General features: G+C 40.8%; 1 protein-coding gene across 3 annotated transcripts in view; it reads left to right on the top strand.

The window, feature by feature from the left end:
• Nucleotides 1-550: 550 nt before the first annotated feature.
• Nucleotides 551-25,820, top strand: part of aktip (akt interacting protein) — a 41,757-nt gene continuing 16,487 nt past the window's right edge. Inside the window, exons 1-3 of one of the 3 annotated variants that reach the window (XM_072547366.1) lie at nucleotides 551-644; nucleotides 24,467-24,574; nucleotides 25,328-25,536. In XM_072547366.1, coding sequence (XP_072403467.1) covers nucleotides 24,533-24,574; nucleotides 25,328-25,536 — 251 coding nt within the window. In that variant the 5' untranslated portion in view covers nucleotides 551-644; nucleotides 24,467-24,532. Of the gene's footprint in view, nucleotides 645-1,010; nucleotides 1,335-24,466; nucleotides 24,575-25,327; nucleotides 25,537-25,820 lie in introns of those variants that run through there. The other 2 variants (XM_072547368.1, XM_072547367.1) reach the window with 2 other exon arrangements.

Genomic DNA, 25,820 nt, shown 5'->3' with positions numbered 1-25,820 from the left:
GAGTTCAAAACTAAGAGGCATTTTTTCAGGTGAGAGGAGAAAGTTTTAGAAAAAAACGTAAGAGACCACTTTTTTTTACACAGAGAGTGGCTCATGTGTGGAATGAACTGCTAGAGGAAGTGATGGGCGTAAGTACAGTTACAATATTTTAAAAACATTTGGATAAGTACATGAATAGGAAAGGTTTGGAGGGATATGGGCCAAACACAGGCAAGTGGGACTAGCTTGTTTTGCGTGGACGAGTTGGACCCCAGGGTCTGTTTCTATGCTGTGTAAATCTATGTATGGCTCTATGACTTGAAGACTTTGGTGGGATTGCCAGTGGGATGACCACAATCCTGCAGGGTAGTTATTCTGAGCACCGCCAGGTGGAGCTCTCATTGTTTATCGGAAATTAAAAATGGCGTCCGTGACAACCGGTAGGTCACGTGATCCATCCGAACGCAACAACCCCGTCCCAGTGATGCTCATGATTGACACGGTCATTCACCAATGCCAGCGCCCCTCTCTGCGCGGACGGACCAATGGGAATCCCGAATGCTTGGGGAGCGGCGACGGTAACCGGAAAGGAGCGGTCCTTCCGGTCCGGGAGTCTTTAAGCTGTGGAGGATGGTGGTGGATTGGCGGCTGGGTGAGGCAACTCGGTAGGAAAGTGCGGAGTGTTTTGAGGATTTGGGCGGATGTGTGATGTGCTTGAGATTTTAATGTTCGCTTCAGCCGTTGTGTTGTGGCTCGGCGGCCGGCCGGCCGGTGATTTGACCGTGTTGCTGGTGTTGTTTCCCCCAGGGTGGGCGGGTTACTCTTCGCTCTCCTTTTGAGTGACAGCAAGCTGAGCGAATCGGCCGGCGGTCTATTATCGACGTCCGTGTTCCGCTGGCCAATGGGAGTGGGCCGTGGCTGTGGCTCCGCGCGAACTGTTTCAGTGCGCTTGCGCCGTGTTACCGGGCCCGGGGGGGGGGGCGGGCAGGTGCGGAGCGACCGAGCCGACTCCTCAACCCCTCCCACTCCCCCCAAACCCGAGCCCTGACCAGGGCCTTCACCGAGTGTGCTGTCCCATTCCCCACGTCCATCTCCAACCGAGCACAATTGTCGCCGTGCCCGAGCTCCCTCAGGGCTTTAAAACCTGAGCATGACAGAAATAGCAACTTGCATTTAATCACCGCCTCTCAAGTTGCTGGAAACGTCCGTGTGTGTGTGTATGCACTGTAGTGTCAAACAAAATCTGACATCTAGCTTTGTAAAGACCTTCATTAACAGCTTAATGAGGTTTTTACGGAGTGGAATTGTTGACCTCTGTCGCTTGGTTATTCACTCCTTGAAGTGGTTGATATCTGGTTTGTATGATTTCTGAAAAATCATGAAAATATGGGGTTTGTGAAATTCTGTACCTGTGTCTGTACTTGCGACTTGGTTATAGAAACTTCAGTCCTATATGGAGTGTTGTTTCTTTATACCTCAATGCTCTGTCTCTGTTGGTGGGTGCCTTCTCAAATTGTTGTTAGCAGGTCTAAATTGTGAAACTTATTACCCTTTTATTTTAGATCTGTCTTTCTACTCAGGTTTAAGAATGTTGTGATCATTTCTAAGTGGTTTGAGCTTGTAAATTGTTTTGAAGTTTTGTGTGTATTGTGGATTAGGTTGCAGTCTGTGCCAAATACCTCCCAATGTGGGTGTAGGTTGGAATTTATAACGCAGGTCAGAATTTTAGAATAGAAGTGGCTATTTATTCTATCAGTTGAAGGTTTTCATTCATATCAATTGATGCAAAGATAATTTGCTGTTTCCTTCAACTTGAATATTGTGTATTCTGACTTATTGGTTAGATCTTTTTGATTGTTAAATGTGGTTGTCACTTATTTGCAGATAGTGTCATACTGTTTTACAGTAGAGGAGGTGGTCCATTGGCCAGTTGGTCGGTGTTGGCCATCAAATGTCCATCTATTCCAATCACTTTCTAGCATTTGGCCTGTAGCCTTGTGTGCTATAGTGTTTCAAGTGCCTATCTAAGTAGTTAAGTCTTGAGGGTTTCTGTCTCCTACAATCTTTTGTTAGTATGCTACAGTTGGAGAACTGTGCAGTTCTGATAGTGCAATTATTTTCTTGCTTTAGCGGGACAGTCGGGTGAGATGAAATTCACCAGGATGTTGTGTTGACTGGAGCTATTCTTTTATGAAGTGACACTGGATAAACTTTTTTTTTCCTTAGGAAAGAGAAAGGTGAGGGATTAGTTGTGCGGGGGGGGGGGGGGGTGCTGCAAGTGGTGTAAGGGAATTCTGATGGAGGTGCAATTATTGAGGGGCCTGGACTGGGTACATCAGGAGAAACCCTCTGCATAGAGGTGTCAAGTGCGAGGGACTATAGTTTTTAAGGCAAGATGGTGTATTAGTGGGATTTGAGGAAGAACTATTTCACCCAAAGGCTAGAGTGTATCTGGAACTCTATCCAAAAAAATAACACTCTATGCGGCTTTGTCATAAGCACCTTGCTGTTGTGTTCAGTGCCCTCACTAATCAAGACAAGTATCCCACAGCCACCTTAACCATCTCATCTGCTTGTCCTGCTACCTTAGAGAATCTATCATTCGGGTACATCTTATCCTATTTCCAAGGATCCTACCATTTAATGTATATTCCCCTGCATTGTCAGTCTGCCCAGAATGCACTACCTTACACTACACTAACCTGTTCAGTCCATCTGCATTATTGTTTTTTCTAAAAAAAGCTTTCCTCTTCTTTACTGCACCAATTTTCATGTCATCTATGAACTTAATGATCATACTTCTGACAGTCATGTCTAGATCTTTAATGTAATCAACAAACAGTTAGGGACCCTGCAGAGAGCCCTGTGGTATACTCCTGGATGCTGGTTTCTAATCACAAAGTGACCATTACCTTCTGCTTCCTGGCACTAAACTGGTTTGGATCCAATGGGCTCTTAGTTTTTTGGCAAGGTCTTGCATGTTCCACTGGTTAAAAGCTTTCCTGAAGTCTGTCTCCTGCATCAACTCAAAATTCAATCAAATCTCCTCCCTTAAAAAGCCATACTACTCTAGATTAACAGTGCTTTTCCAAGTGAAGATTAATTCAGTCCCTCAGTGTTTTCCCATTGTTTCCCTATCATTGCTGTTAGACTCACTGGCCTGATCACACTTCTTGACTAATGATACTATGTTAGCTGTCCTCTGGCACCCCTCCTGTGACCAGAGAGGATTTGAAAATTGTTAGAGCCCTGCTGTCTCATGCCTTGCCTCCCACTGAAGATTTGGGTATAATCTCCTGTCTGGACATTTATCCACTTTCAATCCAATAATACCACTTCCCCTCAAATGCTAACTTTTGATCAACTATATCACAATCCTCTGCCTTGATTTCTATGCTTGCATCATCCTCCTTTTATTGTGAATACAGACTTAGATTTGCATTACTTATTTTAAACCTTATCAGTCTTCTGGCTCTGCACACAGGTTATTTTTTTTAGCTCATAATGGCCTTTTTCACTGTTTTTTCTCTCACTCCTAATATACTAATAAAACTTGTTTTGGATTTTCCTTATTGTTACCAGCCAGTGTTTCCTCATGTCCTTTTGCCATTTTTGTTTCTTAGCAACCCTTCGCATTTTCCTTATTCTAGGGCATCTGTTGTTTTTAGCCTTCTACATCTACTGTAAGCTTTCCTTTTTTGTAAAATCCTTAAGTTCCTTGACGTCCAGAGTTCTTTGTACCCGTCAGTCACACCCTTTGCATTTATAGGAATGTTTGGCCCGGCACACACTCTATTATCATTTTGAATATTTCCCAGTGTTCTGTGGATTTTCCTACAAGTAGCTGTTGCAAGTCCATTTTGAGCAGATCACCTTATTAAAATAGGCCTTCTCAATTTTTGTCAGGCCCATCTTTTTCCTTATCCAAAATTTACCCTTCAATCTCAGTGAGTTATGGTCCTCTTTTACTGACATGCTCCCCAATGCAAATTCTAATACTTGCCTGGCTTTTTTCCATAAAGTTAGATCCAGCAGCACTCCCTTTCTTGTGGAACTTGATGTTGGCTTAAAAAGCTCTCCTCGATACAATTTAAGAACTGCAGCTTCTAAGCCTTTCATACTTGTCTATCCTAGTTGTATTAATAGTATGGGACTATTAATATTCCTTCTGAGATTTGTCTGTGTCTATATCTCGGTCTGACTGCTGTGGTGTACTCTTAAACCCTCCAACCAAAGTGATTGCCCCCTTTTTAAAATTTCTACCCATATAGCCTCATTCAAGGAACCCCAAGATATCATCCTTTCACACAGTGGTAATTGACTCCTTGATCACTATTATGACATGGCCACTTCTCTTTAGCCATCCACCCCAATCTTGCTGAAAGCTGGGTATCCTGGAATATTGAACTGCCAGGTCCATCCCTCAGTCATGTCTGTGATAGCAATGCCCCTCTCCTATAGGACTTCCTATGTAAGTGTTCTTGTGGTGCAGTGGTGATGTCCCTACCTCTGAGCCAGGAAGCCTGGGTTGAAAACCCACCCATTCTGTAAGTTAAGAACATCACTGAGCAAAATAGATTAGAAAATGTCTAAGACCTTTTATACTGGCTTGAAAAGTTCTCTTGGACACGTTTCTTAGAATTTTGTCCTCTCTGAACTTTTCACATGCTGGACACTCCAAACGCTGGAGCCTAAGTATCTTTATGCTTGTGCATGCAGCATATATAGTTATGGAATTACCTCTTTTAAAAACCTGCCAAATGGTGTGTGATTTAAACGGTTGATTTTAAAGTGAACCTTGGCAGAATTGGAGAGATGTCGGTAGTGAATTGCTGAATTTGGGGGACACAGGCTATCAGTGATCGAGTTGAGAGAAGGTTTTTAATTTTGTGGAGATTTTCTCAACCTTGGGTTTTCCTAAATTGCTGTACTACCAGAAGGTTTAGAAGTACAGTAACTGGTGTGAAGAAACATACTAGATAAACTGCACATTGAAGTTAGAATAAAAAGCAATCTAATTCAAAGTAGGTAAATCAGGTCTGTTTGTTGGTTTGAGGGGATTGATATTGGCCAACATACTAGAAAGACCCCTTCACTTTTTTAATACCTCTGTAGGTTTTTTCATCTACCCTATGTTTTTCTTAAAGCAACGTTTCATTGGAATTAGTGTCGTAGTTGTCAATATAGACATAAGGATTTTTTGATGCATTTTTGTGTGGAATATAACTTTGTTATTAGCTTATTCTCAACTGTTAAATTTTCAGATTCCAGATTTACATAGTGAGAGTCTTTAGTGGGAGTGATGTGCATGTTCTCTGAAAAAGTCTTTTTAGTTGTGGCACTGAAACTACATTTCTTTAATAATGTAGCATAGTTATACTTGTGTTTTCTACATACTGATTAACCACTTTTCTTTCTGTATACAATGAAGTTACTTAGATTAGATTACATTAGATTACATTATAGTGTGGAAACAGGCCCTTAGGCCCAACAAGTCCACACCAACCCACCAAAGCGCAACCCACCCATACCCCTCCATTTACCCCTTATCTAACACTACGGGCAATTTAACATGGCCAATTCACCTGACCTGCACATCTTTGTGACTGTGGGAGGAAACCGGAGCACCCGGAGGAAACCCACGCAGCCACAGGGAGAACGTGCAAACTCCGCACAGTCAGTCGCCTGAGGCGGGAATTGAACCCGGGTGTCTGGCACTGTGAGGCAGCAGTGCTAACCACTGTGCCACCGTGCCGCCCACAGATTCTGTTAACTAACCTGGATTGTGATGTAAATTTCTGCAAGAATGCCAATCCTTGCTGCTTCTAAAATTGTGTGGAAGAATGATGCTCATTTGGCAGCTTAACATGCTTGCATTGTTTTAAAAACAACTACCATATCCTGCCAGCAGAATGACAGATGTAAAAGTGCCTGCAATTTAAAGCTTTTTGAATGGGCCAAGATTATCTAATTCCAGTACATTATACTGATGTGGCATACCATGACAGTAAATCTCCTGATGGGATAGCTGTAAGCAGGAGCAGCAGCACTTGTTTCACGTGTGCAGCAGATAACGAAGAATGATTTATACTAAATGAAATGGCATATGTGCATAATGAATAAATTTGGGGTACTTTATAATCCTAAAAAAGTGAATTGTTTTTGATGGCAGTATGCACAAATTAGTGTTGTGAACATTGAGAACTGTAACTTTGTGATTCATGTTTGAGGACTTCCAAATGCCTCTTCTGCAGCTGTCAGCAAACTTTCTCCATTTAATTCCTCTCTTTCTGCCGAAGTGCGCAACCTCACATTTTCCTACATTATATTCTATCTGCTAGGTTTTTGTTCACTTGCTTTATCTCATCCTCACTGCTTGTCTTCCCACCTATCTTTGTTATCTGCAACATTTACTCTTCTCATCCAAGTCATTAGTCCTAAAACTATTACCTCTTGTTCTAGATTGCCCCACAAGACAAACATCTCTCAGATGTAAAAAAAACTGTAGATGTTAGAAATCAGAAAAAAAAATTGCTGGAAAGAATTCGATGGGTCTGGCAGAGTAAATTATGTCCAGTGACCCTTCAGAACAGCAGAAACATAATCTGTACACCTACCTTGTCAAATCCCTTTAGCATCTTGTATACATCAGTTGATCTGTCATTCTTAAAAATAGTTATGATGCTTGTCATGGGTACTTTTCAAAACATGTGCTGTCTTCTCAATGCTGTTCTATCTCAGCCTAATTAAGGATTTAAAACCATTTTTTTCTCATTTCAGTCCGCAATTTTAAAAACAATACTAAAAATATCCTTGCAGCTAAGAGTCAAATGGAATGATAAACATGTTTCTCTAAATCATCAAAAAGTATGTATTGTAAAGTTATAATTACTACTTATTCTCATACTCAAAGTTCTATTTGTAAAATCTAGATGCTGTTGCCATATTTTCATTGCTTTATTGATTTTGTATTTTACTTTTTTCAGGGAATTATACATTCAAACACCTATACTTGAAATTCTCAAGTTTACACTTATCCAAAGCGAGAAATCTTATCCTGACTGCCACACCTAACTAGAAAAAGGTGGTGTCTTCTGGGGCCCATCAGTGGCAGCTCCATGCTGTCCTGTTGTCGGCCCATTTTTGTACCGCGCACCCCCACCCCCCCCCTCCATTTTCTGCTGAACCTTTGTTTTCCAGACAGCTTAACTCTTCCCATGCCTGCTCATACCCTTACTCTTTTTCATTGCTTTGCAAGAGAATATCTAAGGCTCCAAATGGGAAGAATAAAATAGACTTTTTTTCACCACCACCTCAGATTGGATTTTCCTCAATTAGGGAAGGACAGGATTTTACAACTTCTGATATGTGCCCTTTACACATGTGGTGATGGATCTGTCCACGATGGCTCACAAGCTATCAAGCTTTAACAGCTTAGTTCAAATGAAGCAGAGTGCACCTTTTTTATGGGGCATAGACAGCTCAAAGATCCACTACCATGACAAATTCCAGCAAAATGATAGACTGGAGTTGGAATAATGTTGATTAAGGCATTGAATAGAAGGCTGGATGAAGGTATAGAATAGGATTCAGTCATGGAAACACTGAATTCAAAATCTTGGACCTATTTAACAATGTTTTGGGAAGAGGACTACTGAATGTTATAATAGTTCAAAGTAACAAATATGCAAGACTTTGAGTACAATATGTGGATAGTAAGATTTTAACCAATTTAGATTTCATGCATTGAGAATTTTGTAAAATGTGAAGGTGGTGTTTGGTATGCTTTCCTTTATTGGTCAGAGCAGTGAGAAAGGGAGTCGAGGTCTTGTTGCAGCTGTACAGGATATTGGTTAGACCACTTTTGGAATATTGTGTGCAAATCTGGCCTCCCTCCTAGAGGAAAGATGTTGTGAAATTTGAAAAGGTTCAGAAAAGATTAACAAGGATGTTGCCAGGGTTGGAGGATTTGAGTTGTAGGGAGAGGCTGAATAGGCTAGAGTTGTTTTCCCTGGAGTGTTGGTGGCTGAGGAGTGACCTTTAGAGGTTTATAAAGTCATGGGTAGGGTAAATAGATAAGGCATTTCTCTGGAGTGGGGGAAACAAGAACCAGAGGGAATAGGTTGAAGGTGAGAGGAATGGTTTAAAAGAGACCTAAGGGGCAATATTTTCATGCAAAAGGTGAAGCATGTATGGACTGAGCTGACAGAGGAAGTGGGGGCTGGTACACTTACAGCATTTTAAAAGTCATCTAGATGGGTATATGAATAGGAAGGGTTTAGGGGATACGGGCCAAATGCTGGCAAAGGGGACAGGATTAATTTAGGATATTTGTTTGGCATGGATGAGTTGGACTGAAGGGTTTGTTTCTGTCCTGTACATCTCTGACTCTAAGTATGTTATAAATTGTGGTCCCAACACTGATCCCTGTGGCACTCCACTAGTTACAGATTGCTATCCTGAAAACGACTACCTTGTCCTAACTGTCTGTCTATTAATTAGCTAATCCTGTATCTGTGCTAACATAAGACCGCTAACATCATGGCCTTTTAACTTTTTATTATGTAGCCTAACATGTACCTTTATCAAATACCTTCTAAAAATCCAAATATAAGACAAACTAGGAGCTGTAATGGACAGGGATGATAATCTGAGTACAACAGTACCTTGATCGGATTGGCCAGTGGGCTGTGAAAACATATGGTGCTGGAAAAGCACAGCCGGTCAGGCAGTATCCGAGGAGCAGGGGAGTTAACATTTTGAGCATAAGCTCTTCTTCAGAAATGTAAGGGGAGCCTAAGGGGGCTGAGAGATAAATGGGAGAGGGGATGGGGGTCAGGGAAAAGTAGCTAAAAATTAATAGGTAGGTGATTGTGATTGGTCGGAGCGGATAGGTGGGAAGGAAGATGGGCAGTTCACGAGGGCGATGCCAAGCAGGAGGGTTGGATCTCTGATAAGGTGGGGGCAGGGGAGGTGAGGAAACTGATGAAATCGACACTGATTCCATATGGTTGGAGAGTCCCAAGGTGGAAGGTGAGGTGTTCTTCATCCAGGCATGGAGTGGCTAGGACTTGGTGGTGGAGGAGGCCACACCCTCAATTTCTCTTTTAAGTCCGAGGATTCATTTCAGACCAAAATGGTAGCCATTAGCACCCCAATAGCTCCAGCTATGCCTGTCTCTTTGGGTACATGGAACAGTCCATCTTCAGCAATTACACTGACACCATTCTGCACTGTTTTTTCCTCCGTTATATTGATGACTCTATTGGCATCCCCTTGTGCTCTCACAAGGAGATTGAACAGTTCATCAACTTCGCGGTCAGGTTGGAAGGTGCTCAAGTTCACCTGAATCATCTTGGACACCACCTCCCTCCCCTTTGTGGATCTCTCCATCTCCATTTCTGGTGACCGACACAACACAACCACCTACTTCAAACCCACAGACTGCCACTGCTACCTGGACCAAACCTCCTTCCACCCCCCACCTCTCTCTCTTTTTTTTTCCCCCCATTCCCATTAAGAACGCTATCCCTTACTCCAAATGCCTCTGCTGCATCTGCTCCCGGGAGGATCAGTTCCACTCCAGAACATCCCAGATGACCTCTACTTCAGGGACTGCAATTTCCCCTCCTGTGTGGTCAACAATGCCCTCTAATGCATCTCCTCCACTTTCCACACTTTGAACCCCAGCCCTCCAACTACAACAAGGAGAGAACACCCCCCACCCCCCTCCCGGCCCTCACCATGCACCTCACCAATCTCCAGATACAACACATCATCCTCTGCCATTTCTGCCACCTACGGCTGGATCCCACAACGAGATATATTTCCCTTCCCACCACTTTCAACATTCTGTAGAGATCATTCCCTCCATGACAGTCTCATTAGATCCACTCTGCCCCTTACTAACTTGCCCAGCGTTCTCGGCACCTTCCTTTTCCATCGCAAGAGGTGTAAATTTGCACCAGCCTGCCGCCTCCCTCCAAGGCCCCAAAGGATCCTTACCCACCTGGCAAGATTTTCCTGCACATCCAAACACCCCATCGACTGTCCATTACTCTTGTTGTGGTCTCCTCTATGTTGGGGAGACGGGACGCCAACTTGCAGAACGTTTCAGAGAACATCTGTGGAACACACTCACTAAACAACCCCAATGCCCTGTGGCTGACAGCTTCAACTCCCCCTCCCACTCTGCCAACATCATGCAAGTCCTGGACCTCCACCACTGCCAATTCCAAGCCACCTGACAACTGGAGGAAGAATGCCACCTCTTCTGCCTTGGGACTCTCCAATCACACAGCATCAGTCAATTTTCACCAGTTTCCTCATCTCCCCATCTTGAACTGTCCTACACATCCATCTTCCTTCCCATTTATCTATTCCACCCTCTGCTCTGACCAGTCATCATCATCCAGGTAAAAATAAGGACTGCAGATGCTGGAAACCAGAGTCTAGATTTGAGTGATGCTGGAAAAGCACAGCAGGTCAGGAAGCATCCGAGGAGCAGGAAAATTGACATTTCAGGCAAAAGCCCTTCATCAGGAATTCCTGATGAAGGGCTTTTACCCGAAATGTTGATTTTCTTGCTCCTTGGATGCTGTTGTGGTTCTGTTCGCCGAGCTGGGAATTTGTCTTGCAAACGTTTCGTCCCCTGTCTAGGTGACATCCTCATGTCACCTAAACGGGACGAAACGTTTGCAAGACAAATTCCCAGCTCGGCGAATAGAACCACAACAATGAGCACCCGAGCTACAAATCTTCTACCAAACTTTGAACATCCTTGGATGCTGCCTGACCTACTGTGCTTTTCCAGCATCACTCAAATCTAGAATCACCATAATTCCTCCTCTTCTCCCCACTCCTCCACCTTCATCTACCTATTGCATTTCTAGGTACCTTCCTCCTCCCTCCATTTATCTCTTGGGGTGGGGGTGGGGGGGAGGGGGTCACATTGCTGATGATGAACTTATGCTTGAAACATCAACTCCTGCTCCTCTGAGGCTGCCTGACCTGCTGTACTTTTCCAGCACCACACTTTTAGACACTGATCTCCAGCATCTGCAGTCCTCACTTTTTCCTGGGCTGTTGGGCTGTGGAGTGGCAGATGGAACTTAATTTGGATAAATGTGAGGTGTTGCATTTCGGCAAGGCAAACCTGGGCAGGGCTTCAAAATTAATAGAGCCCTGGGGAGTGTTGCTGCACAAAGAGTCCTAGTGGAGTCTCAGGTAGACAGAATAGTGAAGGTGGCGTTGCTATGCTTGCCTTTGTTTTTTGGTCAGTGTGTTGAGTATAGGAATTGAGGCCATGTCGTGTCTATACAGGACATTAGTGAGGCTACTTTTAGAATAGTGTTCAATTCTGGTCACCCTTCCACAGGAAGGATGCTTAAAAAGGGTTCAGAAAAGATTTTTTTTAGTTTAGATTCCCTACAGTGTGGAAACAGGCCATTTGGCCCAACCCTCCAAAGAGTAACCCACCCAGACCCATTTCTCTCCAACTAATGTACCTAACACTATGGGCAATTTAGCATGGCCAATTCACCTGACCTGCACATCTTTGGACTGTGGGAGGAAAACTGAGCATGTAGACACTGGGAGAATGTGCAAACGCCACAGTTGCCAGAGGCTGGAATCGAACTTGGGACCCTGGTGCTGTGAGGCAGCAGTGGCAACCACTGAGCCACTATGCTGCCCAAAGGATTTAGAAGGTTGTTACTGAGACTGGAGGATTTGATTCTGAATAGACTGAGGCTGTTTTCTCTGGAGCATTGGAAGCTGAGGGGTGAACTTGGATAGAGGTTTACAAAATTGTGAGGGGCATTGGTAGGATGCACAGCCAAAGTTTTTCCCCAGGGTGTTGGAGTCCAAAACTTGTCATAGGTTCAAGGTAAGAGGGGAAAGATTTAAAAGTGACCTGAGAGGCAACTTTTTCAGGGTGATGCGTGTTTAGAATGAGCTGCCAGAGGAAGTGGTGGAGGCTGGTACAATTACAACACTTTAAATGGGTATATGAATAGGCTGGCAAATGGGGCTGTCAGATTGAGATATCTGGTTGCTGTGGACAATTTGGACTGCAGACTGTCTGACTGTTATATTCCCTTTTATTTATTATGCTTGTTAGCACCACAGCATTCTAGTAAATGTCTTAGACATGATTTTCCCTTGAAGAAGCCCTGCTCACTCTGCCTGATCATACATATTTTTAAATGCTTGGCTGTTACATTCTGTATAATCGAATCTAACATTTTCCCAACAACGTGTTAAACCTAACATTTTTTTTGTCTGTTTCCCTTTGTTAAATAAAAGGTGTCATATTGACAATATTTAGTCCTCAGGGACTTTTACAGAATCTAAGGATAGTTGAAAGATTGCTACCAGTGCATCCACTGCCTTTGCTTTTGTAGCTGCTTCCTTTCCATATTCTTCAGGTTCCTCCAGGTCCAGGGGCCCTATTAGTCTTTAGCCCCATTAGTTTCCTTAAGCACGTCTTTTCCAATATTTACTAAAGTTTCTCTTTCTTTTAAGCCTTGGTTGTTTAGTACCTTTTGGGATGTTATTCATTCCTTCTACTGCAGTATTTACTCAATCCCTCTGCCATTTCCTGGATACTGTTGTTTTCCCTTGCTGCCACCCTTTGAAGGGTCTGTATTCAATTTTTGGCTTCTCTGCATTTTTGTATATTTTTTAAAGAAGCTTTTGATGTCTGTCTTGACTTTACTTCTAAGTTTATCCTTTCCCTCTTTATTATATTTGCTCATCTTTTGGTTTTTAAAGCTTTCCCAATCATCTGGCTTGACACTAATCTTTGCCGCATTTGTTTGTTTTTTTATCTTTTGAATTTGATGCTGTCCTTAACTTCTGTGGTTGGCTTATCCCTTCCTAGAATCCTCCTTCGTCACTGTTTAAAATCTTTACTGTGAGCTATTAACTGTTTTCTTAAACATTTGCCATTATTGCTCAAATGTGTTTGCTAAACTCCTTTCCTAGTCCACTTGAGGCAACTCTGTCCTCATTTTTGTAATTGCCCTTACTTAAACATAGCAAGCTTTGCTGACCCAAGTTCTTTCCCCTTGAACTGAATATTATGGTCAGTGTTTCCTCTGGCTGCTTTTAGATTAGATTAGATTAGATTACTTACAGTGTGGAAACAGGCCCTTCGGCCCAACAAGTCCACACCGACCCGCAGAAGCGCAACCCACCCATATCCCTACATCTACCCCTTACCTAACACTACGGGCAATTTAGCCTGGCCAATTCACCTGGCCTGCACATCTTTGGACTGTGGGAGGAAACCGGAGCACCCGGAGGAAACCCACACAGACACGGGGAGAACGTACTCTGCTTTTATCTATTAAACCTGACTCCTTACATATCACCAAACCAAAATAGGCTGGTACCTGGTTGAATCCAGAACTTGCTGCTCTTGGAAACGGTCAATGAATACAGTCCAAATTCTTCCACACAGTTTCCTCTGCCAAATGAGCTATCACAATCCACACTAAGATTAATGCCACCTGTAGCTAATGTAGTGCCTTTGTTACATATCTCATTATCTCCTGATTTTTTTTTTTCTGTTTCACTGTAAAGCTAATATTCTGGGGTCTATAGATTACTGCTACTAGAATTTGGAGGACCATATTATCTGTATTGTCAGAATGTAAAAGTAAAAAGTCTTAACATGCACCGTAGCTCAAATTGGGTAGTTAATATTGCACACATCTAGTTCCCACAGCAATGGTGGATACTACTTGATCTGAGTGCACACAGTGAACTAATTAGTACATTTCAATTGTTATGTTGACTCTTAATGTCATTTTTTTTTTGCAGGCCTGTTCACAATCTTTTGTCAAACCCCTAATCATGATTTATGATGGCTAGCTGGTGTTGTCCTCTGGTCCTGCCGATTTTCTCTTTATGCTTTTTTGACTTCTTCCAGCTCTTGACTGTTAAATCTTGTGAATTAGTTCTATTTTTGAAATTGAACTTGTGTGCTTTCAATTGTAAAGCTGCACTGAACTTCAGCAATCTCATTCAATAAAAAGTTAAATATTCTGTTCTTGTAGGTTAAATTTTTCATGTCAACCATGGAGAAAAAAGTTGCTTTTAGAAACTTTAGATCCTTAGATAAGGAGGAATTTGTCAGTGGATCTGATGGTGTGATGCTCTTTGAACAAGTGTTCTTAAAATAGTTTATTTTTTGGATAGGCAAGAATACAGTATTAGTTTCCCATGACTTCAAATTATGGGAATGTTTTGGAGCCTGCTTCTCCCTATTAGCTGTTTAAACCACTGTTAAACCTTCAGGCAAGCAAATTTTTTTTGGATTATACGGGATCTCTACTGATGTTCCATAACAAATATACAGGAGCATTCACCAGTGGTGAACGATATCTGACCGTATAAATAATTGAGTTGTAAATGTTGTAATATTTAAGACTTAGATCAAATTTCAGCACTTAGTTTGTTCCCAGCTGTTTTTTTTTGGGCATGCCTGGAATGGTTTGCTGATAGCTCATATTTGAGGCTATATTATTGTATAACTGGTCCTTTAACTTTGGGATTATGCTTGCAGTATTGTGCACTGTAGATAACCATCCTGTTGCTGGGGCAACTGCATGTCTTGTCTTGTTCCAACAATGCTTATACTCTAGTTCAGTGTTTTAATTTGAAAATGCACATATTTCCAGTACTTTTCCTGTTCCCTACCCACTTACAATGTATTATTTTTAACCAGTTTCAGCAATGATTATATACTTTTTCACATTTGTGACAGTGAGCTGAAAATAGTCTTTCCATTTTCTGCACTTAATGATATTTGTTGTTTTTCTTCAAACGTGTGTAGTTTTGATAAATCTATACATCAATTATAAGATGTGGTTTTTGCTAAGGTTTTTGTCGAAGTCACTAAAACCACAATTATAACATTCACTACCTGAATGTCAGTTTTATAAGTTGCTTTTGGATTAAGAATTTGTTCTAGTTCATTTTATACCAGGCATGTTTGTTGCCAGATAATTGCTGCTGATACTGGGAAGTGTATTGTTACTTTTCTCAATTTGATTTCATCTATTGTGTGCGCATATCGTGGGAGGTTGACAATTTATTGAAAATGCTAATTCCCATAATTTACAAGTAAGTTAACAGTAGTTTAGTGTTTTTGGTGTTAGCCGCTATTTAGCAAATACAAAATCTTAACATGGCTGTACATCGATTTGGAACAGCATGCGGCATCTGGAATGCATAAGTTGGCTGTAAGGGAAAATAATTAATGACTGGCTACTATTTTTCTGACAAAGGAAGTATTCACTATTATGGGTCTCCAATTCTGTCAGTCTATTCTTGAGAATCTTGATAAGAAAATAAATAAATTGATAGAGAGTCCTTCTAAAGTCTGGTTTTCCTTGCATGTTTCAGTAAGACTGAGGGAACTTGACCAGGTAGACATTGAAATGTTTCAACTTGTAGGAGAATTTCGAACTAGGAGCCGTAGTTTTAATTGACAGTCTCCTTATTCTGTGACTGAAATGCATAGGAATCTCTTCTGACTATCTGTCTGGAATTGTCATGCAGAAAATTGTACAAGATCATTTGAAGTTTTTAAAGAGGATATTGACTTTTAAGGGCTACGGGGAGCTGAGGTCGAGGGCAGATCATTCCTCATCCATCTTATAGAATGATGGGCAGGCTTGAGGGTTGAATGGCCTTACCATAGGAAACCCTGTTCGTTTGTTCTTTTCAGGAGGAATGTTAAACCTAGCCAAAGTGTTGCCCAATCTTTTTTACTTTTCTCTTTCCAGTTGAGATATTTATATCGATTGTTCCTCTTGTGCTTTACTTTTTGTATTTCTTTCTTGGGGTGTTGATGTCACAGGTATGGAATACATTATTTTTCATCTGTCATTGTCCTGAAGGTGGTGGTGTGTTGCTGCCTTGAACTGCATCTGATGTGGTTGCACCCACCGAATAGTTAGATTAAAAATACTGGAAACCCTCTGTCACCAGTGAAGGAACAGCAAGATAGTTTAAATGTAAGTAGGAAAAATTTTTTTTTTTTTGTTCGTGCCTAGGTGGATTGTATTACTGACAATATCAAAGCTTACAGGAGAATAGGAAGACTGAAAGAAGATAATGCCTAGTGTTAATGAGTGCAGAATAGAGAATGTTGCTTGTGCCACATTCTACTGGTCTGGCAGCATTTGGAGAGAGAAAGCTGAGTTAATGTTTCTGGTTCAGTGGTAGTTTTCAGAATGGCTGAGATTTCCAGCATCCACAGTTCTTTGGTATTTTGTTTTTAATGTTTGGATTAGGGCTATTTTCCTGTAAAGGATGGGGTTTTCATTTGGAGAGTTCAGAGACCAGGATCAATACTTTAAAGAATGCTAAAGTTGAAAATGGACGTGGATTTTGCAGGCTGAATTACAGTGGGTTTTTGAGATGAATAGTTAAGAGGTATGCATAACATATGATGAACGCCCGAGGATCCTGGGATTGTATTCATTAGAGTTTAGAAGGTTGAGGGGAGTTCTAACAGAAACTTAGGCTTAGAAAGGGTGGACGCTGGGAATTTGTTTCCGTTAGGCAGGGATATGAAGACCCATGGGCACAACCTGAGAACTAGAGGGGGTCCATTTAGAACAGAAATGAGGAGACATTTCTTCAAGAGAATGGTGGGCCTGTGAAATTCACTGCCAGAGTGTAGTGGAGGTTGGGACTTTAAACGTCTTCAAGTCAGCGATTGATAAATTCTTGATCTCACAAGGAATTAAGGGCTACGGAGAGAGTGTGGGTGCGTGACATTGAAATGCCCATCAGCCATGATTGAATGGTGGAGTGGACTCAATGGGCCAATTGGCTTTACTTCCGCTTCCCATGTCTTATGGTCCTAACTGCAATAAACTCTCACCAAGCAAAACTTCAAGACATCAGCATCCCTTAAACATCCCGACCCTACCTAAAATCATGTAAAAATACACAGTAATAGCAACTTAAGGAAGGCGGTATAAACATCAGTTATAATTAATTTACAGCATAAGTATTCAGACATTGTGGTAGATCGCAGTATTTGAGGCATGTAATTTTTGCTAGTTTATAGTGTGTCCTGGTTGATAAGGTGCCAATTAAAACAAAGTTAGCTGTATTTGAATGGTTTTGCTTTGAGACATTGAATGCGAGAATAATGGTTTATCACACTTCTCTGCTTAATGTTTACTTGAAAGGTACGTTGAAAATAATATCCTTAAAAATCAATCTTTGAGGGACTTAAGCTACTGCTCTTCCTACTTCTCAAATGTTTGAGATTTTGTTTAATTGCATCAGCTTGCAGCTATTCACAACATTGCTGTTCCAGCAGAAATGTGTTCACTTTCAGGAAGTCTTTAGATATAGATTCTAAAGTATGTTTCAAAATTGTTAGGTATGTATTTTTTTAAGGTCCTGTGCATCAAAGGCATAAAACTCACTGACCAGTAATGTAGGGCTTCTTGATTCTGCTTAAATTAGGATAAATTTAAACATGCAAAAGCTTTTCGTAAAGGAATGTACTAGTCCCATGTCATAATCAAGTTTCATGGTTGATGTTAATAGCTTTAGTTTCAGCAAGGTAACTCTTGTATGGGTAGAGTAATTTAAAATGCTTGATTTCAGAAATCCTTTGAGCATCAAATAGTAGTAGTTCTGGGATGACCTAATATTTAGTTGTTGAGATCAGAATTAGGAGGAGAAAACTTAATCAATAGATGACCCATTCCTGACCATGTGATAGAATCTAGGTGAAAGTGAGGACTGCAGATGCTGGAGATAAGAGTCGTGAGTGTGGTACTAGAAAAGCACAGCAGCTCAGGCAGCATCCAAGGAGCAGGAAAATCTACGTTTCAGGAAAAAGCCCTTCATCTGGACTGTCGGGCTTTTGCCTGAAACACGATAGGATCTCTGTGTGAATACTTATCTCAATAAAAATTTTAAATTCTGCATGTAATTTCTATACAAAAAACAATTTGTAAAATGTCTTGGTAGAACCTGCAAATCTGCAGGAATTTAATAACTTGCTTAGAGAATAATTCATTAGTTAATGTACATTTCTGTTGCAAATGGATTGCAGGGTGCTAATTATTTTTGAATGGAGTTTTTTCTTTCTTGCAGACAAGTAATAAGTTTTTTTGAAAAAGCAAAAGGTTTTGAACTTAAAGTTGGAAGCTACTAATTTGTATTTTAAGCCCTGAGTTGAGAAGGCAGTAGAAGAGAATTTGCCTGGCAATATTAGAAACCGGGACTGTTCTACGTTTTGTTTAAATTCTCTGCAAAGGAATTGAGAGTGAAGCATGACTGGAGTTGAAAAGTCTCCGACTTTTCAAGGGAGCTGTGTAGGAAGCTTTTAACCTTCAACGTCATCAAAGACTTCCTGCAAGAAGTCATAAAAGGGAGGTTCAATAGAAAGTTTTAGTCTGGAGAATGAGATTTTGTTTTTCTTGCTGTAATGTTTGTCATAACCTATGACTTTGGTTTGAGTAGTGTTTGCCTTAATTTATGTATTTGAAACTGTGCAATACTGCAGCTTTTTTTTTTCAGTAAACTACTCCAGTATTTGAATTTTTCCATTTGACTATTAACCGTCTCTATGGGATTGTAACACCCGGGCACAACTTAGCACAATTTGATAGTGACTTAACAAGTAAAGATAAAACTGTTGAACTGTAAAAAGGCAAAGGTCAGTTAAATATGGAGAAATATGAGCCGCGTTAATGGGACAAATGTTAGCAACTGTTTAATTCGTAAGCACTGGGCAGAGATATGTAAAGCACAAAATAACTACACTTCAACTGGATGGAAAGGCACATTGGCAAGTAGAGTTTGAGAATCAGATTTACGTCAATAAAAAGACTCCAATGATTTGGCGATAATTTAGATTTGAAAAAAATGATAAAGCGCAAAGCGGTTAGCTAAATGTGCAAGATTGTGAGCTATTGATAGCGTAAATAAAAGGCAACTGTTTCTAGTAGCAAGTAGGACTTGCTAGGGAACTTGTTTTTGAATGGCCGTGAAAACGGAAGATGGTGTGGGATAAATATGCAACAAATTAAGCGAGTTGATGGCCTAGTGCTTTTATTGCTAGACTACTAACCCTGAAACCCAGGTTTAAATCCCACTGAATTTGACAAATTTAATTACCATGGAAAAAAAGACTATTTTTGGAAAAAAAACTTCTATCCTTACTTGGGTCTGGCCTACATGTGAACTCCCAACTCATAGCAATGTGGTTAAACATTGACTGCCATCTGTGGCCTATCAAGCCTCTCCATTGTAAGAATCATATGACTAACGGGGTTGTGCCTAAATGTGTACAGTATACAAGAAAATGTAATGAGTTTGTAGTGGAGGTTGAAATTTGCAGGTTCAATATTGTGGCCATATCCAATGCAGCTGGGAACTAAATATCTAAAGACTGGTATATGGGCATGGGGGATTTTTTTTTGTTAAAACAAGTTTAATTTCATTTCTTACTCACTTGTAGAGTCAGAAGGCATAGAATCTGTGGGCAGAGTTAAGGCGGGGGGAAGAGGGGAAACACCTTGATCGGAATGATGTACAGGCCCCTGAGCAATAATCAATGTGGGATAGAAAACAAATTGTATGATAGTCTTGCATGCATTTTCTATTACAATAATGATGGGGACTTCAATATGCTTATACAGTAGTAAAATCAAGTTGGCAGTAGATCCCAAGGAAAGGAATATGTGGAATGTCTATGCTTTTTTTTATTGGAGCAGCTTGTGATAGACCCCACTGGGAAATAACCAGTTCTTGAATTGATATATAATGTGGCAGACTTGATTAGGCAGCTGAAGTGAAGGAACCCTTTTTGGGGGGGGGGGTGCAATGACCACCACATCATAGAATTCACCCCACAGTTTGAGAGGAAGAGGCTGGAATCAGATGTAACTACTACCGTTGCGTAACGGTAGCTGCAAAGGCATGAAGCTGGAGCTGTCCAATGCTCACTGGAAGGAGAGCCTCACTGGAAAGGTGGGAATTTTGGAGGTAACCAGGGAGGCACTGCAGAAATGCATCCCAAGGAAGGACAAACATACTAAGGATAATTCTTAGTATGTTTGGCTGATTTGAAATCTTTTAAAGAAACCAGCAGAGGACAAAAGCAAAGGTTGGGGTGGGGGGGTGGAAGAGAAAGGTGAGGAAGAGAGGACCAAGAGTAATCTCGCTAGTAATATTTTTCTTAAAAATTGCAAGAGAGTTGTCATTTAAAAGATTAGAAGCAAGGATTGGGAAATTAGACAGTTGGAAAGTGAGGCTGGAGAATGTAAAAAGTGCTGAAGAAGGTATTCTGCATCAGTCTTCATGGTGGAAGACACCAGTAACAACCAGAACTTGAGTTGGGCAGAGGTGAGTGTAGTGGCCATCACTTTTTTAAAAAAAAGGTGATGGGAAACTGAAAAGGTCTGAAGATGGATAGGACATGCAGATTGGATGAACGGTGGTGGCTGGGGAGATTGTGGAGGCATTGGTGCTGATCTTTCAGGAATCACTGGGGACAGGAAGGGCCCCACAAGATGGGAAATTATGGGTGTGTTAGCTTGACCTCTGTCTTGGTGTTGGTAAGATTTGAGAGTCCCAATGTTAAGGATGAGAGTGTGGAATACTTTCAAGTGTGTAATAAAATAGCGCTGAGTTTGCATGATTTAAGAGCTCATACAGCTGTACGGCATGGAAACAGACCCTTCAGTCTAACTTGTCCATGCCGACCAGATATCTTAAATCTAGTCCCATTTGCCAGCATTTGGCCCATATCCCCCTCAACCCTTCCTATTCATATACCCATCCAGATGTCTTTAAAATGTTGTAACTATACCAGCCTTCCGCATGAAAAAGCTGCCCCTCTGGTCTCTTTAAACCTTTCCCCTTGCATCTTAAACGTAGTTTTGGAGAAATCCACATTAATCCCGTGAGGTTGCAGGGTCCCAAGGTGGAAGATGAGGCGTTCTTCCTCCAGCCGTCGACCCCATGGGATTAATGTGGATTTCATCAGTTTCCTCATTGCCCTCCTCCCCCTGTTTAGTCTGATCAGTAGCACTTAAACATGGAAATGAGCATAAACTGTACGAAAGGAAGTTTTTAAAAATTATTTTGGTCATAAAACTTTAGGGTTTCAAATTTTTAAAAAAGTTGTTTAAAAATGCAAGCTGGATACAAAATTAAATGAGATATTTAATAGGCTACCAGACATTTTTGGCAAATTCTGTGTGGCTGAGAGAGTATTTCTAACTGCCAGAAGTTATCAAAAGTATTTGCTTCCTGAGTAAGTGCTTTTGAAGTTGACAACACTTTCAGGGAGGAGCAGCAAATCTGCCTGACCAGACATAATGGCTGTATAGTGACTTCACAACTCAAGTTTTTTCAATTTTAACCTTTTTTTTCCCCTATCAACCTGTTTAAAGATGTCATTACACACCTCTGGAGGAGGTAGGACTTAAACCTAAGCCTCATGGTTCAAGGGTAGGACTGCTACCCACAAGAGGGCTCCATAAAGCTACTGCACTTGATTATTGCCAGGTGGTCTCCCATCCAAGTACTAACCATGCCTCAGTCTGCTTAGCTTCGGAGATTAAATCTGATTGGGTTTTTAAAGACTAGTATGGCCTAAGGAAGGACTCTAATGCAATATTGTTTATTTATGTGTCATGTTAACTTCCTGATGTGTTCATTCACTTGTAAAAATATATTTTGAGCCACTATGACAACATTGTGATCCAGCACAATAGTTTTCAGTGTGTGCATCTGATTTGATAGACCAATTCTATTAACTACTGCCACCGAAGTTTGTTTTTTCTCCTCTACGAAGGCACTAAGTTCAATTCCTAATCATGAATATTTTCAGTGTTCTCATTTGAGTAGCTGTATTGATCTTGATCCAATAGTAGCACTTTGACCTAAGTTGTGGGTTTAAGCCCCATTCCAAATTTTTGAGCACAACCTAGGCTGATACTTCAATATTGTACTGAGGAGATACTGCATTCAGAGGTGCCATTTTCAAGATGCAACTTTAGAGTTCCGGACTGCCCTTCTGTCAAAGAGGGAATAGATATTTCCTCTGGTGTTGGTAAGGCTAAATATTGGTCAGGACACACTTCCACCAATGTAACATTACTTGGTCCTAATTCTGTGTGACCTTGCAAACTTTCTGCAAACTGATTCATATTTGTTTGTAACTGTTAGTACATGATTTTCCAAGGCAACTCGTAAACAATTTAAAAACCATGCAACGCATGTTGATATGTTGCTCAAGATGGAAAGGGTGTTTCCAGCATGAAAAATGGATAGCCATTATGAAAGAGACTCTGATCCTGGTGGTTGACTGACTATAGCAGCAATAGAATGCTTACTCTGTACAGGTATTCTTTGATCTTTGCCTCCTCACTCTGCTACCCAATTGCAGTCTGTCTGGAAGTAAATCCTTTTTAAAGGAATTGAGTTAGGAAGAAAATTTGCAGATGCATTGTATCTAAATGCAGCTGTCCTTCAAAGAGAAAAGATTTTCCTAATTCGGATGAAGCCTCTTGAGAGCACAAGTGATGTAATTTGTAATGTTTAATAGTCAGAAAATGACGTTCTATAGATTCTGAAATATTTAGAATTGGTTATTTAATGCCCACCTTATACGGTTTAAAAAATTGAATTTAACATGCCATAAAACTACTACCATGGTTTAAATGTTACTACTGATTTAGATGAACAATTTCATAAGTTGTAAGGACAGTGTCTCTCATGTTTCTGTAATTTTAATTGTGGACTGAAATGGGAAAAGAACTGTTCTAAGCCAACATTTACTGAAGGATTACGGCACGTTTTGAAAACAGGTGGCCTGATGATCCTAGTAGGCACTCCACATGGTTGTGCTCCAGGTATTGTTGACAAAGGCCTTCTGCTTGCCAGCAACCATGTGATTGTTCCCAGATAGCTGAACAGCTTGGGCTTGTGAACAAGCTGGGGAAAAGCCATCCGATCTCTATCCAAGATAGAGGACAGGAAAACATTGTAACTTTTCAAACTATTTTCTTTAAGGTATTTTCAGTGTTGAAGCTGATTTCCTTGAATTCTAGGAACAGTAATTACTGCATTTATAAGCTGTTGCATTGTTTTGGCACTTGAGAAGGAAAAGAGAGCAAAATGGCTCTTTAAAAAGGACAAAGAGACAAATCGGTGACCGCGTAGGAAGTGAAACAAACAGAAGTGAACCTGCCTGGCTGCCTATTCTGTGGGGAATTCGGGTCTCCCTGCTATAGGGAGGATGTTGTGACCCTTTGAAAAAGTTCAAAAAGATTTAAAAGGATGTTGCCAGGTTTGGAGGGTTAGAGTTATAGGGAGAGGCTGATTGGCTGGGGCTGTTTTCCCTGGAGCACCAGAGGCTGAGGGGTGACCTTTTTATAGAGACTTATAGAATCATGAGGGGCATGGATAGGGTAAATAGACAACATTTCCCAAGGGTTGGGGGAGCCCAAAACGAGAGGGAATAGGTTTAAGGGGTGAGAGGCAAGATTTAAAAATGTCCTAAGGGGCAACTTTTTCACGCAGAGGCTGGTAAGTGTATTGAATGAGCTGCCAGAGGAAGTGGTGGAGGCTGGTACAATTACAGCATTTAAAAGGCATCTGGATGGGAGTATGAATAGGAAGGGTTTAGAGAAAAATGGGACTAGATTTATTTAAGATATCTGGTCAGCATGGACAAGTTGGATTGAAGGATCTGTTTCCATGCTGTACATCTCTAAGTTTAAGAACTCTGTTCACTTTGCTAAAAGCCTCTAAATCTGGAGAAATCTTTTTTTCTCCAATTGCTGTGATGTCTAAAAGTTGTCTGACTCATGGTGAACCAGTCGCCTGTACCTCTTATAAACCAATGAAAGTTCCTAAAGAAGGAATACAGAGAATCTGTTCTGATCAGGACAAAAATCACCTCTGCAGGTCTTGTCTTGTGAGCAGGAACTCAAAAATTGTTTTCCTTTTCTTTCTCTCTTCCTCTAACACCATGTTTGTTTGATCTGTATGTGCCTCTATAATGGAATTTAAAGGGCTAGAGGTTTTTTCTGTAGAGTTGTATGCCATTGATTCAGATTTCTTCCCATTAGCTCTAGTCTATATGTGTAAATAGTTGATCACCAAAGCCCAAACCAACCTCTTGTCAATATTGTTCTCAAAGACACACACATTGAGGAATTCTGCCTACGTTTGAGTCTTTCACTGTTCTGACAACTGGGAGCAAGGCTTGGTTTTCAGTGCTACCCTAGTGAAATGTAATGAAGTTACCAGGAATGAGTTCTGTCCACCTCCACAAGAAGCATTCAGCTCTTAATCCAAGAACTATTCCAAAGCAGCCTCTTTATGGATTCCTAGACTTAACTGCTGTGTGGAGAAACAACTGTATCCTGAAATTCTTGCCCTAGGTACCAATGTTTTATAAACAATGTTTTAAAATCTTTTCCAGAATTTAAAGTGGACAAAAGGTTCGAGTAGGGTTACAGTTGACTTGGTTGTGAAGCTGGTACAAGTAATGAACCCTTTCTGGAGCATGTCTACAAGTTCTGCTCGAAAGGTAATTGAATATTTGTCACAAAAATGGTGGAATAAAATGGTGCTCCAAAACGGCAGGTGTTGGATGAAAGTGAGGAAAGCACAAAATCAGGCCAAGTGTTAAAAATATCAGTGAAAACTTATCTTGTTTCAAAGTATTCTGCACTTAAAGCTTAATTATTTATCCATTTTACTAGATATTAAAGCTGAATTATAAATAAAGTACTCTTTCTGAAATTAACCATTAGCAATGGATGATATTTTTAGACCTAGAGTTGCAGTAATTTGCGGGACACTGGTAGTAAATCGCTGACAACTGATCGCATCCAGTGCTGTATGAGCTGGCTAAAATCCATCTAATTTCGTTTCTGTTCCCTGCTATGAAAACTGGTCTTTCAGATTTGAACAGGTGTACTGAATGATAAGTACATTTTTGGTTAGTCGGGTTAATGGAGATTTACAATATATGAAGGGCACCTACCTTTGCCATTAAAGAGTTTTTTAATGATGGCCTGCTTTGAGATTTCCATGTGTGCTACTAGTTAAATGAAAAAATTCGAGTTATTCCATCCCTGCTGACCTCCAGGAATATGCCTATTTCCTGCTCAATGCTCAGATGAGTGATGAGGCATTCTAAGGTGAATGCTCTGTAATGTTTGTCCAATCTGCAAAGCTAGTTTTATTTACAATATTATGCATGAATATGATGTCGCATTATTTTACATTAACACCTGTGAGTGATGTAGAGCACTGCTTTTTCATGATTGATGTACAGAAATCAGACAGTGAAGAAAGAGGTTTGTCTGGAGAACAGAAGACCAGCCCTCCACGTTCTTCTTCAGCTAAGAAACAGTTGCCTTCTATACCAAAAAATGCTGTTCCTGTGACGAAACCAATTTCTCCTGTCACATCTACGCAGTCAACGAATGGGACGCATGCTTCCTATGGTCCCTTTTATCTAGAATATTCTCTTCTTGCTGAATTGTAAGTAGCACCTCATATCATCTTTGTGCTTCCTAGTGTGCAGAGGAGTGCATTATTGTATGTTAGTATACTGTGTCCAGCTTTACAAGATTTTTTAAAAAAACTCCAGATATTGGAGACCTGAAACCAAAAACAAAGTGCTAGAGAACTTCAAAACTGGCAGCATCTGTGGAGTTTTTAATCTGATACTCCCATTTGAAATGAACTAGCAAAGATTCAGTTGAGGAAGTTGTGTGTTGACTCAATAATAGCAAGTTTATTCGTGGTCCATTTAAGCAGAGTTC

Source organism: Chiloscyllium punctatum, chromosome 26 (genome assembly GCF_047496795.1).
Source record: "Chiloscyllium punctatum isolate Juve2018m chromosome 26, sChiPun1.3, whole genome shotgun sequence".
Taxonomy (NCBI): Eukaryota; Metazoa; Chordata; class Chondrichthyes; order Orectolobiformes; family Hemiscylliidae; genus Chiloscyllium; species Chiloscyllium punctatum.
Note: the sequence above shows the minus strand (reverse complement) of the source record. Positions and strands in the feature narration are given on the sequence as shown.